The sequence below is a fragment of the Leopardus geoffroyi genome, chromosome D1, assembly GCF_018350155.1.
Source record: "Leopardus geoffroyi isolate Oge1 chromosome D1, O.geoffroyi_Oge1_pat1.0, whole genome shotgun sequence".
NCBI classification, from domain to species: Eukaryota; Metazoa; Chordata; class Mammalia; order Carnivora; family Felidae; genus Leopardus; species Leopardus geoffroyi.
Genome location: NC_059329.1, coordinates 93,293,154 through 93,311,149, shown reverse-complemented (window position 1 = coordinate 93,311,149; position 17,996 = coordinate 93,293,154). Strand labels below are relative to the sequence as shown.

At 37.9% G+C, this 17,996-nt stretch overlaps 1 protein-coding gene across 11 annotated transcripts in view; it reads left to right on the top strand.

The window, feature by feature from the left end:
• LRRC4C (leucine rich repeat containing 4C) overlaps positions 1 to 16,116 on the top strand; it is a 1,189,111-nt gene extending 1,172,995 nt beyond the window's left edge. For all 11 annotated transcript variants that reach the window (XM_045485014.1, XM_045485011.1, XM_045485013.1 and 8 more), the window contains one exon: positions 12,860 to 16,116. In XM_045485014.1, coding sequence (XP_045340970.1) covers positions 12,902 to 14,824 — 1,923 coding nt within the window. In that variant the 5' untranslated portion in view covers positions 12,860 to 12,901 and the 3' untranslated portion in view covers positions 14,825 to 16,116. The remainder of the gene's footprint in view (positions 1 to 12,859) is intronic.
• Positions 16,117 to 17,996: the final 1,880 nt, after the last annotated feature.

Here is a 17,996-nt window from a genome sequence, read left to right as displayed (position 1 = left end):
CAATTTGTTAAATTATAGCTAAAACTATAACAGACACTTCAAGTAGTTCAGTCTGTCAAATCTTTTTATGTAGAACTTAAACTTTTTTGGAGTCATAAATCTCTTTGAGAATATGATGATAAAACCAATGAATAATCTTCCTATAAAAATATACAGTTTCCACATTTATACACAAATTTGCATATAATTTAAAGAGATTCATAAATGGTTTGAAGTCCATTTGTGAGCTTCTTAGGAACACTTGGATTGAACTATGCATTTTCATGGAAAAACATTATAATTAAATAAGGTGGTTGATGAGAAATCAAACTAAAAAAAAGTTAATTGTATAATTCAAATTGCTTTAGCATCAGATTATAATTGCCTGATATATCAATCATTCTCCATAATTGGACTTCAGCTGTCACCAGGACTAGACAAATAACAATAACAATAATACAACAAATGTTCATACAGTATTGGCTGTGTACCAGGCACTGTTCTAAATCTTTCTTTATATAGTAACTCATGTATCTTCACAATAATAGAGTATATAAATCAGTGTCCAACCTCTAGGCAGTTTCACAGATGGATAGATACAACACACATTTTTATCTCTGATTTTTTTTTTCAAATCTCATCTTCCATTAGCCTTCATTTAGCTATGTAAGTAGTTGATAAGTACCAACCTTTTCTTGAGCTTCTTTCTCTTTCTTTCATTTGTTCTTTCATTCTTTCTTTCTCTCTCTCTTTTGCTCTGTCTTTACTTCTTTCATTTAGTACATGCATCTATAGATATATAGGTAGCTAGGTAGGTAGATAGATAGATAATTATAGTATATACACTGTGGTATGTACTCTGGGTGTAATATTTAGGATACATACAGCTTATTGCTGTTAAAGAGAAATCTTTAGCTAGTATGTTGTTTTCAATCACCCGTTTACAGGCTGATTTTGGGTAATCCTTTTTTCTCAATGTTAATTTATTTATACATTTTTATGTGTATGGGGGGACAAGGAGTAATTATTGAACCCTTACCCCTCTTTATCTTTTATACTAAGTTATATACCATTTTATTATTTTTTTGTTCTCATACAGGTGTTGTCAGTGGACCTTGATTTGTTATTTGTTGTTATAAAATTAGCTTATCATCCTGGCTCCTGACTATGAATTAAAATGTGGGCTACATTCAGTAATGCAATTCAACAAATATTTTCTGCGTTCCTAAACATCATCTAGTTTCTGTCTTTAAGAAGTTTATGATAAATAAGTTGAATACATACCCAAACATTTAGATTCAAACACAGATTTGATAAATGTCATAGTCTTAGCATTACAGACACTTCTGGAAAGATAGATTGCTACCAGCCAGTAAGACCAATGAAGGTCAAATAGAAATGATCATTGTAAAATTGGCTCTGAAATTGGGTACAATTTTGAAAGAAAACCCGGAGTAGGACATTCCTGGCCATGGGAAAAACAGGAGCAAAGCTCTGAAGAGGAAAAGTAGGAGGCATATTTTTAGAATCAGGAACAGACTGCAGCCTAGACTGTATTATGGAGAACAGTAGGAGATAAGACTGGGAAAGCAGTATGGCGCAGCATCATGGAGTGTCTTACGGGTCACGCTAAGGCAGTAGTTTACAAGAGGGCAAATTTACCCTCCAGGGGACATTTGGCAATGTCTGGAGATGCTAGATCATTACAACTGGGGGTGCTACTGGCATCTAGTGGGTAGAGGCAGTAAGGGATTTAGGTTTTATTCTGTAAGCAAATGGGAACTATGGGTGGGTTATGTTTTCTTGAACTGTGATTGCCAAGGTTCCTGTGGCTTCTTACACTAAATCTTTTTTACTTACAGTAAAAGTGTTACTGTGTAGATCAGCCCCAGAAAAAGTATGAGAAGAAAAGGCCAGTTTTGGAGATAAAGAATAACGTGTATTGATCATTTCTTGTCCCCTAAACCTAAGAAAAGAGAAAGAACTAAAGGAAAAGGAAAGAAGTGAGGTTTTCATACATTGATAGGCTCCAGACTTAAAAATATTAGTGCAAAGGAGAGTGCAGGCATTGGGATAAGCAGGCACATTTCTGATAATTGGAATGGTCTGATTTCATTTCCTGAAGAGTGAAATATCAAGCAGTATATGGAGCTTGAGGTTTTAAGCTTTTTTCTTTGGTTATGCATTTCACAAAACCAACAGAGCAAACATCTATCATAAAAATACAAACATATCCCTGAACACCTCAAATCCCACCCTTTAATTTGAGAAACAAGTCAGCCATCTATATTTCATTTCTTCATAAATAATAAATGTCAAGAAGTGAATATGATCAAAAGGATTCATAAACAGCCAGAAACTTCATGCCAGGTATGTTTATCCCTCTTGCATCATGTGAGACTACACAAGCAGGAAAAAACAAATTAATTTTATTTTTAGTCTTGCCAAGTCATTGGCTATATTTCTAGTTCTGCTTTTCTAACATGAAATAGATTTGACTTTTTGTAGCTAAGACAAAGTTGGAGCTGTGACCGCCTACCCTAATCCCTTGCCTATTCCATCTTTAGAATCCAAAGGAAGCCTCCTTTGGATTGTAACAGAAGAATTAAGAGATCTTTTTCACCCATGGATTTTCTAATTAACGATTCAAATGAGTTCTGGAAGCAGAAATGTGGTGATCAAGAAGGTCTTCCATTTTGAAGGAGATTTGAAGATTACTTGACTTTCTGCCATACAAATTCTTGTTCTCTGCTCTAAGTGGTCTCATCCAATGGAGTGACCTGGAAAATGAGTCAAACCTCCCTACTTCTGAAGTACATGTAGGTGATATGTGAAGAAGCATACCAGGAAATCAACTTATACATTACCTACATTAGAATTTTCAAGGCAATCATGTTATTTTAGGCACATACAGCAGAGGGCATTGTTTGGCCAAACTTAAACAGGGCTGCTTTGACAAGAATAGATAAATAAAGAAATAGGGAAGCCTTCCCCTGCAAAGAAACAAACAAAAACAAACATAAAAAAGAGAGTGAGGAAACAATGCAATGGCTTTTATATTGCATTGTGCTCCCTAGCTTTTCTTTGTAGGAAGAACTTCTTTGAAAATCATTGAAAATGAGACAGGCATCATTTCAGAAATTGATGAAATTCCTACTATGTGAGTTGGGTTCTACTAGATGCTAGGGATCAATTAGTGAATGTGACATCATTTAGATTCTCAATGAATTTGTAGCCTTAACTATCTACAGGCTGCTTCTGTGTACTTAAACACCAGATCATTCATTTCTTCATTCATTCATACACTTAACAAATACTTGATGCACATTATTCCAAGTGGAAACCACTGAATAGGACAGAGAAGTCTCTGTTCCATGGAACTTAACATTCCACTCAGACGAGACAAGCAGTAAGAAAATAAGCATCTAAGTATATGAGAAAAATATCAATGAGAAGTATTATAATGGAAATTAAATATGGTGACGTGATTAACTTTGACGGAGGTGCTTCTCTAGGCTGGTAGTCAAGAAAACACTTCTGAGAAGGAAAACTTTAAGGGATGTTCTTAAGGACAAGGAAAACCAACCATGCAAAAAACAAGGACATGTGTTGCAGGCAGCAGGGACCCTACTGCAAAGGTCCTGAGGGAGGAACAAGCTTGGAGCATTTGAGGAACAATGGAAGAGAGAAAGGAGATGCAGAAAAGTTGAAAGGTATGAGATGCAGGCAGGTACCAGAACATCATGATTTGGGGACCAAAACAGTTTGCAATTTTGCTCTAAAAAGATACGGAGCTAATAGCATTTCAACTGAAGAATTTTAAAAATTCATTTTAAATGCTGTCTGTAGCATTAATTGTAGTGAGGAAATTGCAAAAATAGAGAAACTGGTAAGAGGGTATTTTAGTGGCTCAAGTTAGAAATGGAGATGATTTGACCTAGAGAGGTACAAGGAGGAAAAGTAGATGGATCCAGTTGTATTTTAGTAATAGAGTCAGATGAATAGTGTTGGGCGGGTTATAAATAATTTTTTTTTAAAAAAGTCAAGGAAGATTCTTACATTTTTGCATTGAGCCACTGGGTGTGTGGCAGTGGCATTTTTTGGAGGTGAGAGGTAAGTTTGGGGATTTGTTTTTAGTATATGCTATGGCATTTAATTCATGTAATCCTCTCAGTGTCAATTTAGTAATGTTTACTATCACTCCCACTCAGAAAGGTGCAACTCAGAAGGAGACAGTTTGCCATAAATCAAATAGTCAGTAGTACTAAGCCAACCCTCCAACCCTCCTCATTTCATTCTTGATCTGTTTTTTTGTTCCTCTAGGTTTTGCTAATATAAGTCTCTGGGTCTTTCTGTACTTCAGCATTGTTTCAAGTTGGAAAGTGTAATATGTCATTAGGGAACCAAAATTGAATGTGTTTAGTAGTCCTTTGTGTACAATTTACAGAGTAGACATGAGCAGCACCAGAGGTCAGAGATGCTTCTCTTGTGCACATCAGAGTTTCCAAAATGATAATCTTGTTCTCTGTGTACAATGTTATTTTTTAACCTGACCACATACAGAAGCTAATTTTGCCCTCATTAGTATTTCAGACTCTGGATTTCAACTAGGGCTGATTAATTTCAACCTGTACGTATCTCAGTAGTCAGATCATCAGATGGAAGATTGAAGATCAGTTTCGTTCAGTTTTAGAGTAATGCTAGGGATGTCGATTATTAAAGTCATAGGACTTTTCTAAATTTTTTTTTAACGTTTATTTATTTTTGGGACAGAGAGAGACAGAGCATGAACGGGGGAGGGGCAGAGAGAGAGGGAGACACAGAATCGGAAACAGGCTCCAGGCTCTGAGCCACCAGCCCAGAGCCTGACGCGGGGCTCGAACTCACGGACCGCGAGATCGTGACCTGGCTGAAGTCGGACGCTTAACCGACTGCGCCACCCAGGCGCCCCGTCATAGGACTTTTCTATCAACTATTCCTCTCTCCAATTTCTTTTACACACAAGGACAGATCGTTCTAAAACAGTGCTCTCTCATCAAACCCTTTCCCACATAAAGGGATGGCAGTTTCTTCCTAAATCTCTTTATTGAAATGAATCCAAACTTCTACCAGACTTGTCTGTAGCATAAGCCCTCTCCTTCTAGCAAGTCAGTTTCCTTTCATTTCATGCTCCTACTCCTCTGTTTTTACAAGTAATCTCTTACCTCTTCCACGACCACCCTGCCTCAATGCAAGTTTATGTATGTTAAAGACTTACATAAAGTCACAAATCCTCTTCTTAAAACTTTCTCTGATTATCTATGACTTCTGACAATGCTTTATGACACTTAAATACTGAATTTGTTGATTTGTATTAGTACCTAAAATACATACAGGTACACTTTTTATTTTTTTTTTTATATGTATCTATACATTTGTATTATAGCTTCAACAAGATTATAATGTTCTAGAAGGCCTGGCCAATTTCATTCTGATAATCCTGATTATACTGTCCAAATGATAGCAACATGTTGGCCACAAGCTTTTAGTTTTCATTTTATTTTTTTTCTTTGATTTGCTTTTTTAAATACATAGTTCTCTCTACTCACTGTTTCTTCCCATCTAATAATTTTGTCATGCTGTCACCTCTAAACACCAAATATATGTATTCTTTTACTATAAACCAGATAAGTCTTCTAGAAAAATGGCAGTGTAGACCCAGGTATCACCATCATCATCATCATCTTCTTCTTCCTTTTCAATCTCAGTTTCTTACAATTTTCTAGAAACATTGCCAGGTCAGTGTGTTCAGCGAAAGAACCTCCTGTTGACTTGACAGGTTGAGTCCCTGGGTTACAGCCATTTAAATGTTGTATCATTTCCGTTACATTTGCCTAGAGGGTCAGCCCTAGGCATAGTTACAAAAATTTTCTTCTCCCTGAAAATCTGCAGAGCCACATGCTCCTGTATAGGAGTAGAGAAAACTCAACAGATTTGGAAAGCTGGGTTGCAGATGGGAAATAATGAACTAATTAGAAAATATTTGTAAAATAATTTTGACTTGGGAGAGATAGCTACTTTTGACAGTGGTATTATTTAAGGTGTTGTTTTTCCTTCTCCAATGTATTCTAGCACTCTTTAAAATTTAGAGTTATTTGGGGGCGCCTGGCTGGCTCAGTTGGTTAAGCATCTGACTCTTGGTTTTGGCTCAGGTCACGATCTCATGGTTTGTGGGTTCCAGCCCCACATTGGCCTCTGCTCTGACACCACGGAGCCTGCTTGGGATTCTCTCTCTCTTTCTCCCTCTCTGCCCCTCCCCTGCTCGCTCTCTCAAAATAAATAAATAAAATAATAATAATAATAATAATAATAATAATAAAATATAGAGTTATCCAGAGAAATGATGGCAATAGAATGCCTTCTTAGCATGATAGGGATGAGCCTCACCTCCTTTCTGATAAGCAAATCTTGTTACCTCAGCTTACTTTGTTTCCTTTGGTAGGTCTCAAATTTATAATGAATGATTTATAAGAAATCAGAATTTTTCACTTGTCTTTGCTGTTGGTTTCAGAAAGGAGAGATATCGAGAGAAAAAGAGAGGGGGAGAGAGGCAGGGGGAGAGGGGGGAGGAGAAAGGAGAATGAATATATAAGTATCAAGATAGGTTTGGCGGTAAGTAACCAGAAAAAAAGTTAACAGTTTATACTGTGAGAAATTGATTATTTTATATAATAAGAAAATACAGAGGAAAGATAGTAACAGGATTCATTAGTTCAGCTGCCCATCACAAATATCAAGAATATAAATTCTTCCCCTCTTTCCATTTTTCTTCCTTGGCATAACAGCTTTGTCCTCAGGCTTCCTCGTTTCTTGGCCACAAGATGGCTTCAGCAACTCTAGGCATCTTGTACTCACAACAATATCCAAAAACAGAATGAAGAACTATTTCTTCCCTATATATTTCTTCTTAGTAGTGGGAGAAAAAAAAATTCCCAGAACCCCCTCAGCTGACTTCTTCTTACATCTCATTGGCCAAATTGTGTCAACTGTCCAGACCTAACAAGTCTCTGGCAACAGAAATCGTACAACCAACATTTGTTTAGATAAACTATAGTCCAAAAGTTAGCCCTGGGAGCTAAGAATGTTTTTGAATTTTTACATAGTTAGAAAAAGTGTTAAGAATAATATTTTGACATATGTGAAAATTATACAAAATTCAAATGTCAGTGCTCATAAAGAGTTTAATCAGAACACACCCATTTCCATTCATTCCCCTTTTCTCTATAACTACTTTCAGGCTTTAATGGCAGAGTAGAGTAGTTGCAAGAGGAGACCATATAGCTTGCAAGGCCTAAAATATTTACTATCTGGCTCTTCGCAGAAAAAAAAAATTGTCTAGCCTTAGCTTAAACCAAATTCTCTTTACCTACCAGTCCTGGGTCAGTGTCTTTCAAAACAGATAATATAGTTTTGTGACTTTTCTAAGAAGTGAGTGAAGTTTCCTGCACAAAATTTTCTAGGGAAAGGGTAAGGGATTAGGATGCTGGGTAGGCAACAAATGTGAAGAAAGAGAAAGCAAGGTTCAAGCACAGTGAAATGAATCCTTAGTGCTATAAAAAAGCTGACTCCCCAGATATTACCGGCACAACCTGTTGAAAAGACAGAGCGAGTTTATTGCTTACTATGTTAAGGGAGATCACTATCTTCCAAGAGTTTGGGAGTATCTATGAGTAGACTGGTGAAAAATAGACCAGAATTTATGGGGAATTGGGAGTCTGATTCAAGAAAATTTTTCAGTGTGGGAAGTTGATTAGGACTGAGTAAGAATTATGGTACTGCAATCCAGGATGGGTGAAAACAATGGTGAGGCAAGAGATTCAAAGAATCTTAGAGGCATACTGCTATTAAATGCTTTCCATGAAAGAACTTATGGATCTATGGAACTATGGATCTTTGGATCTTTGTCCTAGAAGGACAGCGAAACCATTTGCTTCGACAAGAAAGTCCCCCCATAAAGGATAGAGATGCTAATAAAGATAATGGAAGAGCAAAGTCATGTTTATGTCAGCAGGAAGGAAGATACGGTTTGGAGGTCTCAGTATCCAGGCTGAGTGTGGGGAAATGGTTTTGGTTCTCAGCATTTGCGGGGGGGCTTGTTAAAGATACATATGGCTGTGAGTGTGTGGCCTGTGAGGGAAAGTTGGTTGTAGCTAATAAATTCATCTTTCTTTCACCTGGCTTCCAAACTAGTTCCAATATGTAAACAGTTTATGCTAACTGAGCAATGATACTGTGCTGACTAAAGCACCCCCTGTGTCTCAGTGCACAGCAGCATGGGTAGGGAAAGAAGAAAGGTCTGTTGACAAAGTCAGAATATCCTCTGGGACAAGGCTAAAAGTATTATCATTGAATTCCAAACCCAAACAGATCCATTTGTAAATAAATGCTGTCAGAGGACATTGTAATGGATAGCGCGTACTTTTAAATTGATTTCTTTTTGATGGGATAAAAACATCTTATGAGAGAGATGTTGAAACATGGCTTTTAATGTAAAGTAACGTAATTTAGATTTTAAAATAGAAAACCTTTTGTTGATAGCAGTTTATTCGATTCAGTGCATGTACCAAGCGTTATTTTCTATGGGTTATAAATTAGCTTTGAACCAGCTATAATTCATAAATCGTTACTTATGACCGATTGATAGGAAATCTCATTAATAGCAATAGCAAAAAGACCTTGAAGTAAGCAAGAAGTAGAAAATAAAACAGCCTGGAGATTGGAAAAGGAGAGACACATGCACTCTACAATTAAGAGAAAGGTGTTGTATTTGCATATGAAAGCATGCTTCTGATCATTATAGTTGATCCTTTCCATAACTTTGAATAATAGATATTAGTGTTATTCTTATTTATATAAGAGGAAAAAACTGAGTGTCCCATCACTTTATCTTTATTTTCAGTATGTTTTAAATATTTATTATATATTGCTTATTATGAGCTGGTAACTTTACATACATATATACATTAATATATATTAATTTACATATATATGTATATATTTACATGTATATACATTAATAATGTGAGTGCCAACAAAAACCTTTTGAGTAGATAACAGTGGTGTCCCCCTTTTACAGATGGGGAAAGTGAAGTAAGAGACGTAAAGTAACTTTCTCAGTTGTAGAGTCCTGCAAGTTTAAGCAGGCATTTAACTTTAGGAAGTCTACCAGAGCCTTCTCCCTTGATTACAGGACATGGATGCCTTTGCTGTTTCTTATTTTAACGAAAAAAAGGTTAACAAATGGTTTGTCTTAAGCAAAAGGCTTACCTTCTTCACTTCTGTACTATTTCTGGTCAATAAGTTATTTCAACCTGTATTGCCAGAGACCCTAGGATTCTAAGAGTCATAGGGTGGGAGGTGGGAGGTAAAATAGAGGAGCAGGACCCTGGGACCCTCACCTAAAAACACCAGTTAGGGACACCTGAGTGGCTCAGTTAAGCCTCTGATTCTTGGTTTTGGCTTAGGTCATGATCTCATGGTTCGTGGGTTCAAGCCCCTTGTTGGACTCTGCACTGAGTGCTGAGCCTGATTGGGATTCTGTCTCTCTTTCTCTCTCGCTGCTCTTCCCCCTCTCATGCTGTCTCTGTTTCTCTCAAAATAAGTAAATAAATAAAAAATTTTTTAAAACACCAATTAATGTATCAGAGATTTTATGTTCTATTTTTTAATGCCCAGTTACCTTAAAACGTGTGGAGCATATGTAAAACTATACCAAATCATATGAATAAAAAATTTTCAGTGGCCATGATCACTGGAAATTTAAGTAGGATTCTGTTTAAAATGGAAATCTACAAGGGTTTTGAAGGTCATGTTTAAATTTACAATAAAAAATAACTCCTTCTCTAACTCAGGGTGAAAAACCTATCAAACACATCATTGTCACAGTATAAATGGGACAATAGAATAGACCTGTAAAGCCATCAACAAGATTAATAAGATGAGCAGAGCCCTGCTATTTAGTGATTAGTTGTTTTAAATGTAGATTTTATTATTATTTCGGTATGATGGGACAAACAAATCAGGAGACAATTGTCATTGAAGAGATATATTTTTTACTCCTAGTTCCCAAGAGGAGGGAGCATGCCATGCCACACAGGGACCACACAAGGAAGCAGCAGGGTCACCAGGGGGTAGAAAGAACAAGGGAAAATCTGAGCAAGAGTCTTTATCATGGTTTTTGAGAGAAAGCAAGAGAAGGCAGAAGAAGCAGGCTTGCATTGGACTAGTATAAATAATTTCAGTGGATTCTGGGACCTAGGGGCTGTCCCTAGGTGCCCGATTCTAGCTCTGGAATCATTGGGGCAGAGGGAGAGTGGCCCAAGTATAAGAGCCCTGGGAGATCCTGATAAATGAGGTGGTTTGGGGCATAGGCTTCAGGTTGATTGGTTTGAATATGAAAGGCAGGCTTGTGGTCAAGTCCTTTACTATCCCTAGAAATTGCCTAGCCCTTGGAGAAGTCTCTCTGGAACAACAAAGCCCTGCATATCAAAACATCAGAAAATACAGACCATTAGAAAGTCGTGATTAATATACTGGTACCTATCCCAACGCATATACAAAGAGTTGTTAATTAGGTATTAACTGTTTCTGTGCGTTTGCAACAGCCATTATTTAGTGCCTACAGTGTGCTAGGTACTGTGTTGGCAGTGGGATGAGAAAAAACCATCAGACATGGCCTCTGTCCTCATGGTGTTGTAGGGTAGTGGGGAAAATAGACCCAGGGGCTGATGATCATGTGCTAGATGGTGTGAAAGATCAGTCTAGAGCTGCAACAGCCCTGAGGAAAGAAGTCTGTCTCCCAGGCCCTCCGTTCTCCTGCCACAGGGAACTTTTCACTGTTCCCTGGATGTATGAGCATCTTTTATGTGTCCTTATCTTGGTTCAAGCTGGTCCTTGCCTAAAATGCTTTTCTTTCCCTTTTTTTTTATTTACATCAACTTCTATAAAACCTAGATCAGATGATCTTCTTCGAAAATCCTCTGATTTACCAGCACAGATTGAGCTGATCTGGTATCAGTGCCCTTGTGCCAATGTGGCCTGGTCTCATACCAATGAACATATATTATTGTACTTCATCTGTTTGCCTATCTGTCTCATGCTTTGAATCATAACTACCTCAGGCATAAGGATTATATTTTTCATCTTTATATGCCCGGTACTCGACAAGATGTCTGTAAGAGCAACAACAAAAATGGTAACGATAGTAATAACAATAACAACAATAATGATAATATTTAACACTACTGAGTTTTTACAATGTGGGAAGCATTATTCTGAGCCCTTTATCTGCATTAACCAATTTTATCCTCACAACACCACCAAGGGGTGTGTAATATTGTTACTCCTATTTTGCAAGTGAGGAGAATGTGTCATGGAAAGAAGATAAGTAACTTGTCCAAGGTGACACATAGTAAGTACTAAATCAGTGCCGTTTTGAATTGGAATGTAGTGATCCACCATCACTTTCGTCATTTGTTTGTTTCCAAGAGGTTTATAGAAGAAACCCTGTTTATTGAGATGAGACATTTGGAAGAAGTCATTACACGGGTGCCCAGTTCATAGTAAGCCAGCTGAGTGGGACGTACACTGGGTAGCCCAAGATCCTTTAAAATTCCTCCTTGTGCTGGAAGAAATGCAGAAAGCGAGTTATTTTATTTCCCTTCACCCAAATCTACTTAAAATCAGTCAGAGTAAGGACCCAAGATAAAAAATATTTTTTTTTATATTCAGGTATTCTCTGTACTTAAAAATTAGATATCATAGGAATGACTTAATTTGTATTATGTCTGCCTATAGGTAGCAGTTAGCTATCTTATAATGAGTTTCAGTTTAGGAGAATCTTCAAAAGTTTATGTACGTTTGCATGTACCGCTGTTTCAGTATATCTTCACAGGTACTATAAGTCAAGTTGCCAGGGTTTACAGATGAGGTCACCCCTGCCCAAAACAGTATTTTAAAGAAATTAATTGGGGAAAAATATTTTGCCTTGCCATCATTCTCCCAGAAGCTCTTGCATAAAGTATTTGAGACCATATGCTCTTGGACCAATCAGATATGTGTGTGAGCCCTGGTTCTGTACTTACTAACCTTGTGACTTCATGCATGTTACTTTCCCTATGATTAAATTTCTCCCTCAGAGGAGTGCTGTAAGGGCAGAAAGGATCAGGACACACAACCTTTGCAATTGAAAAGGGCCCCATTCTTTGGAGGGCCCATGCTTGGCTAATGCTCTGTTGTTATGGATTTGAAATTCTTCATAATTTTGAACAAACCATCCCCCAGTTTCATTTGGTACAGGGCCCTGAAAATTATGTAGCCATTCCTGGATAGGTTGCTAAGTCTGTATACCATGGTGCCTAAAAGTAGCCCTCAATAAAATTCAACTATTACTAATTTTGCAAGGGAGTTTTTAGTTTGTTGGGTATAGCCCCAAATCCTGTTTTCTCGATCTTTTCCAATCTGGTTTGGACATTCAACCTGTTTTTGGGGCACATTTCATATGTCCTTATGCATTCAAGTCCTAATTGGTTGGTAAACACTATATTAAGGTGTTTTACCTCATGCTTCCATTTCCCTGTGATTGCATATTTGATGGATATGGGCTGTGGATGGCTGCTAATTTGCAGTACAGAAACATTTTCTATATAAACATGAGCCGCATCATTCTACAAGGGATACTTGATTTGTTGTTTCCTTAGTCTGAGAAATGATGGCTTTAGCTGTTACACTGCATCACTGACATTGCTCCAGAAAGACATTTGGAGGAGAGCTAATACTTTTTTTCTTTTCTTTTCTTGTCTTTTCTTTTCTTTCTTTTTTTTTTTTTGCTCTTATATTGCAGACTATTTGAACTCCAGAAGGACCAACACCAGATAAATTATGAATGTTGAACAAGATGACCTTACATCCACAGCAGATAATGATAGGTCCTAGGTTTAACAGGGCCCTATTCGACCCCCTGCTTGTGGTGCTGCTGGCTCTTCAACTTCTTGTGGTGGCTGGTCTGGTGCGGGCTCAAACCTGCCCTTCTGTCTGCTCCTGCAGCAACCAGTTCAGCAAGGTGATTTGCGTCCGGAAAAACCTACGTGAGGTTCCAGATGGCATCTCCACCAACACTCGACTGCTGAACCTCCATGAGAACCAAATCCAGATCATCAAAGTGAATAGCTTCAAGCACTTGAGGCACCTGGAAATCCTACAATTGAGTAGGAATCATATTAGAACAATTGAAATCGGGGCCTTCAATGGTCTGGCAAACCTCAATACTCTGGAACTCTTTGACAATCGTCTTACCACCATCCCAAATGGAGCTTTTGTATATTTGTCTAAACTGAAGGAGCTCTGGTTGAGAAACAACCCCATTGAAAGCATTCCTTCTTACGCTTTTAACAGAATCCCCTCTTTGCGCCGACTGGACTTAGGGGAATTGAAAAGGCTTTCATACATCTCAGAAGGTGCCTTTGAAGGTCTGTCCAACTTGAGATATTTGAACCTTGCCATGTGCAACCTCCGTGAAATCCCTAACCTTACACCTCTCATAAAACTAGATGAGCTGGATCTTTCTGGGAATCACTTGTCGGCCATCAGGCCTGGCTCTTTCCAGGGACTGATGCACCTTCAAAAACTGTGGATGATACAGTCCCAGATTCAAGTGATCGAACGGAATGCCTTTGATAACCTTCAGTCACTAGTGGAGATAAACTTGGCACACAACAATCTAACATTACTGCCTCATGACCTCTTCACACCCTTGCATCATCTAGAGCGGATACATTTACATCACAACCCTTGGAACTGTAACTGTGACATACTTTGGCTCAGCTGGTGGATAAAAGACATGGCCCCCTCCAACACAGCTTGTTGTGCTCGATGTAACACCCCTCCCAATCTGAAAGGGAGGTACATCGGGGAGCTTGACCAGAATTATTTCACATGCTATGCTCCTGTGATTGTGGAGCCCCCAGCTGACCTCAATGTCACTGAGGGCATGGCAGCTGAGTTGAAATGTCGGGCCTCCACGTCCCTGACCTCTGTATCGTGGATTACTCCAAATGGAACAGTCATGACACATGGGGCATACAAAGTGAGGATAGCTGTGCTCAGTGACGGCACATTAAATTTCACGAATGTAACCGTACAAGATACAGGCATGTACACATGTATGGTGAGTAATTCCGTTGGAAATACCACTGCTTCAGCCACCCTGAATGTTACTGCAGCAACCACTACTCCCTTCTCTTACTTTTCAACCGTCACAGTAGAGACTATGGAACCTTCTCAGGATGAGGCACGGACCACAGATAACAACGTGGGCCCCACTCCAGTGATCGACTGGGAGACCACCAACGTGACCACCTCTCTCACGCCACAGAGCACAAGGTCAACAGAAAAAACATTCACCATCCCAGTGACCGATATAAACAGTGGGATCCCAGGAATTGATGAGGTCATGAAGACCACCAAAATCATCATTGGCTGTTTTGTGGCCATCACACTCATGGCTGCAGTGATGCTGGTCATTTTCTACAAGATGAGGAAGCAGCACCATCGGCAAAACCATCACGCCCCTACAAGAACTGTTGAAATCATTAATGTGGATGATGAGATTACAGGAGACACACCCATGGAAAGCCACCTGCCCATGCCTGCTATTGAGCATGAGCACCTAAATCACTATAACTCTTACAAATCTCCCTTCAACCACACAACAACAGTTAACACAATAAATTCAATACACAGTTCAGTGCATGAACCGTTATTGATCCGAATGAACTCTAAAGACAATGTACAAGAGACTCAAATCTAAAACATTTACAGAGTTACAGAAAACAAACAATAAAAAAAAGACAGTTTATTAAAAATGACACAAATGACTGGGCTAAATCTACTGTTTCAAAAAAGTGTCTTTACAAAAAAAACAAAAAAGAAAAGAAATTTATTTATTAAAAATTCTATTGTGATCTAAAGCAGACAAAATTATGTGTATTCCTCAGAACCTGTTTTTGCTGCACTTATTTACTATTTTCCCACATTTCATCCCTGCCTACCCTGGTTGCCATATTTTTCATAGGACATCTCAAGTCCCTAAAGAACTGGCCTAGGAAATTTTGTAAGAATTCTGTTACACTTTGAGATTTTTATGGTGTATTCTAGTGGTGAGATCCAGTCTATTTTGTCTTTCTTTCTTTTTTTCCCCCTTTCCTTTTTTTTTCCTCATGCCCTTATCAAGTAGTCCAATGGGGAATGCAATATTAGAAATAGATTTTTAAGAGAGAACGAGATAAAAAAAATGCAAGATCTTATATTTTCATGTAATGACCTGTTCTGTATTTATGAGGAGAACCATTCAATGGCCAAGCAAAAAGAAAAAAAAAAAAAGAAAAAAAAAAAAAGAAAAAAAAAAGAAAAAAAAAACGTAAGCAAACAGATTAATTTACATATGAGCATCTATAAAACCCATGATCTTTTAAACAACTCTAGAACCAGAATTTGTAGTTCAAAAACTAAAAAAAATAAGGTTATAAATAAAATATTGTTGGTTTTTCTGTACCTGGACACAACTCATTTGTAGTATGGCTCAAATGTGAGAAACTTGAAGGTAATTAGATTTTCTACTTTCTAAGAAAGAAACAAATTATTGTATTCTTCAGTCACAGCATCAATCTCTATGGGGTCCTATTTCATTAGCTGACTTGAGTGTTGGATCTATATTCAGGGATGCTGTGGTATTTTTTTTTCCTTCTCATTAGGATCACCCTTTGTAGAATGCTCAGATTAAAAAAATAATGATTTTGTGAAGTAAATTCAATTCCACTTGGAAGAAAGTTTCAGTATAATTTATTCACTGTCTCCTAAGTAAAATTCTACTGGCTAGCTAAAGTATAACAAGAGAATGTGAAGGTATTCTAAATTATCCAAGTTGAAAAATAATTTTTGGTGCTATCAGCAAATTCCATTCAATTCCACAATAATTATTAATGCCCTTCTATGTTTTAAACACTGATCTTAGTGCCGTGGGTACAAAATGGACAAGACCTGCTTCTTGTCCTTAAGTCACACATGATCTGTATGAAATATGATTAAAGAAATTTCAGCTTATGATTGAGGGCCAGCTCCAATTTCACTGTTAGGTGGAAGGCTGTGCATTGCAAACCCGGAATTTCAAAATATTGGGTTACTGACATGACAGAAACCTCCTTGCTTTATGGTTTCTTCCATCCTTCTGAAAGAGCTGACTCTCTTCTTTCAAATGCAGATTGCAGAGCTGTAAAGATGTGTGAGTATGGATTTGCCATGATGGATGTGTGCATACCAAGAGATAGCAATGCTAATACAGTGGTAATTCACTAAAGGTACTTTAAAGAACTGGAGAAATTTTAGGTATGAGAACATACACTAGGTTTCAAGTAAAAAAGGAACTTGCCGGTTACTGGTACCTCGGCACTCTCCTGATATGTTAACATAGTATGTGTGTGACTTCTGTCTTTATCTGATGTGAAGCAAAACGAAGATAGACACTTTATTTTTCCTAGCCCTTGAAATCTGCCACCTCATTGGTGATGTAAGTGATGCCCAAACTGGAGAAAACTTTATCACCTAGTGGATGGGGAGCTTCTATACTCACGGTTAACTGCAGACTGGACTTCACACCAGGGTTTTGTGATCTCCAGGTGTGGAAAATAAATCATTGCTGGCAAAGTAGGTCAGAGAACTGGAATGAAGGGGAAGCAAATGAATAAGACCACACAAGGGTTTTACCTCTATTTTTTGATCACCAATTCTCTAGTAGCCTTTTCTGCCCTTGTATTATACCTCCCTTTGTTAGGAACACAATTCACATTTTACTTTTACTGTGGAGAAGACCCAAGAAAAGGGAAAACACATGTTGGTTGTCACTGGCCAAGCTGTTCAATATAGAATGTACTTAATATATTCCCAAGCTTCGGATCACAAGGCAAACAAACAAACAACCCACCAAGGAATATTCAGCGAGTGTTAGTACAAAGAAGAGTGGTATAAGCCAAGAGGGAAAAGAATCCTGCCTTCTCTACTTGATTTGTGTGCACTGAGCTCTCTCTTTGCTGACTCTGAACCTCCATTCACTCTGAGCTGATAATTCTTATGGAGTTAGTCCTAGCACACAATTCCCCTTGGCTGCGAGGGTTGGCTGAACAGGTTGATAAATTCTAACTAGAATGAAAGGTGAACTCAAAAAAGTTAGGTAAAAAAGCATACCTTCTGGTTTTATAGGAGATTATAGTTGCTCTAATGAATATATTCTAGAAGAAAATATATTGATGAAAGGCTGGTTAAGCCAAACTTGACTTTCACAATAAATTTGACCAAAGGTCCTCATTGCAGGTTTTTGGGTTGAAAGGTGGAATGCTATAAATGCATTATCTAGATGTATGTATGTAGAGATTTATGATTAGCGGTGTCTGTATTTGCTCTGCATAATGTACTTGGCTTTTGGTCCTTCAGTACAGCAGCTGCACAGATGTATTAGAGACCATCTACACACTGTGGACTTCTTGGTCCTTGCAGAAGGTTCATATGACTGTTTAAACATCTGGTATATATCCTTGTAGCAAAACACAATTCTATGCCAATTGCTCTTTTCATTCTATCCAAAGGCATCCAAGTGTCAGTATTCTTAAATACTCATGTGCACCAAAAATATGCCATTTACAATTAACCAAGTTAAGGCAACCTGATGACAGGCAACCTGATGATAGTGTGTATGTGTGTGCGTGCGTGTGTGTGCGTGCGTGTGCGTGTGTACATATATATTTTTCCTATGTAAGGTATGCAGTTTGCTTCAGGGAAACATCAAAGATGTTTTAGAAAGAAGAATCTGCAACATTTTCTACTCAGGAATCCTATATACCTGATGATTACATCAATTACCTAAATTCTGTATGTGTGCAAATACATTCTCAGTGACAAGATAGAAGAATTTGTGTAGCTCATGCACACAG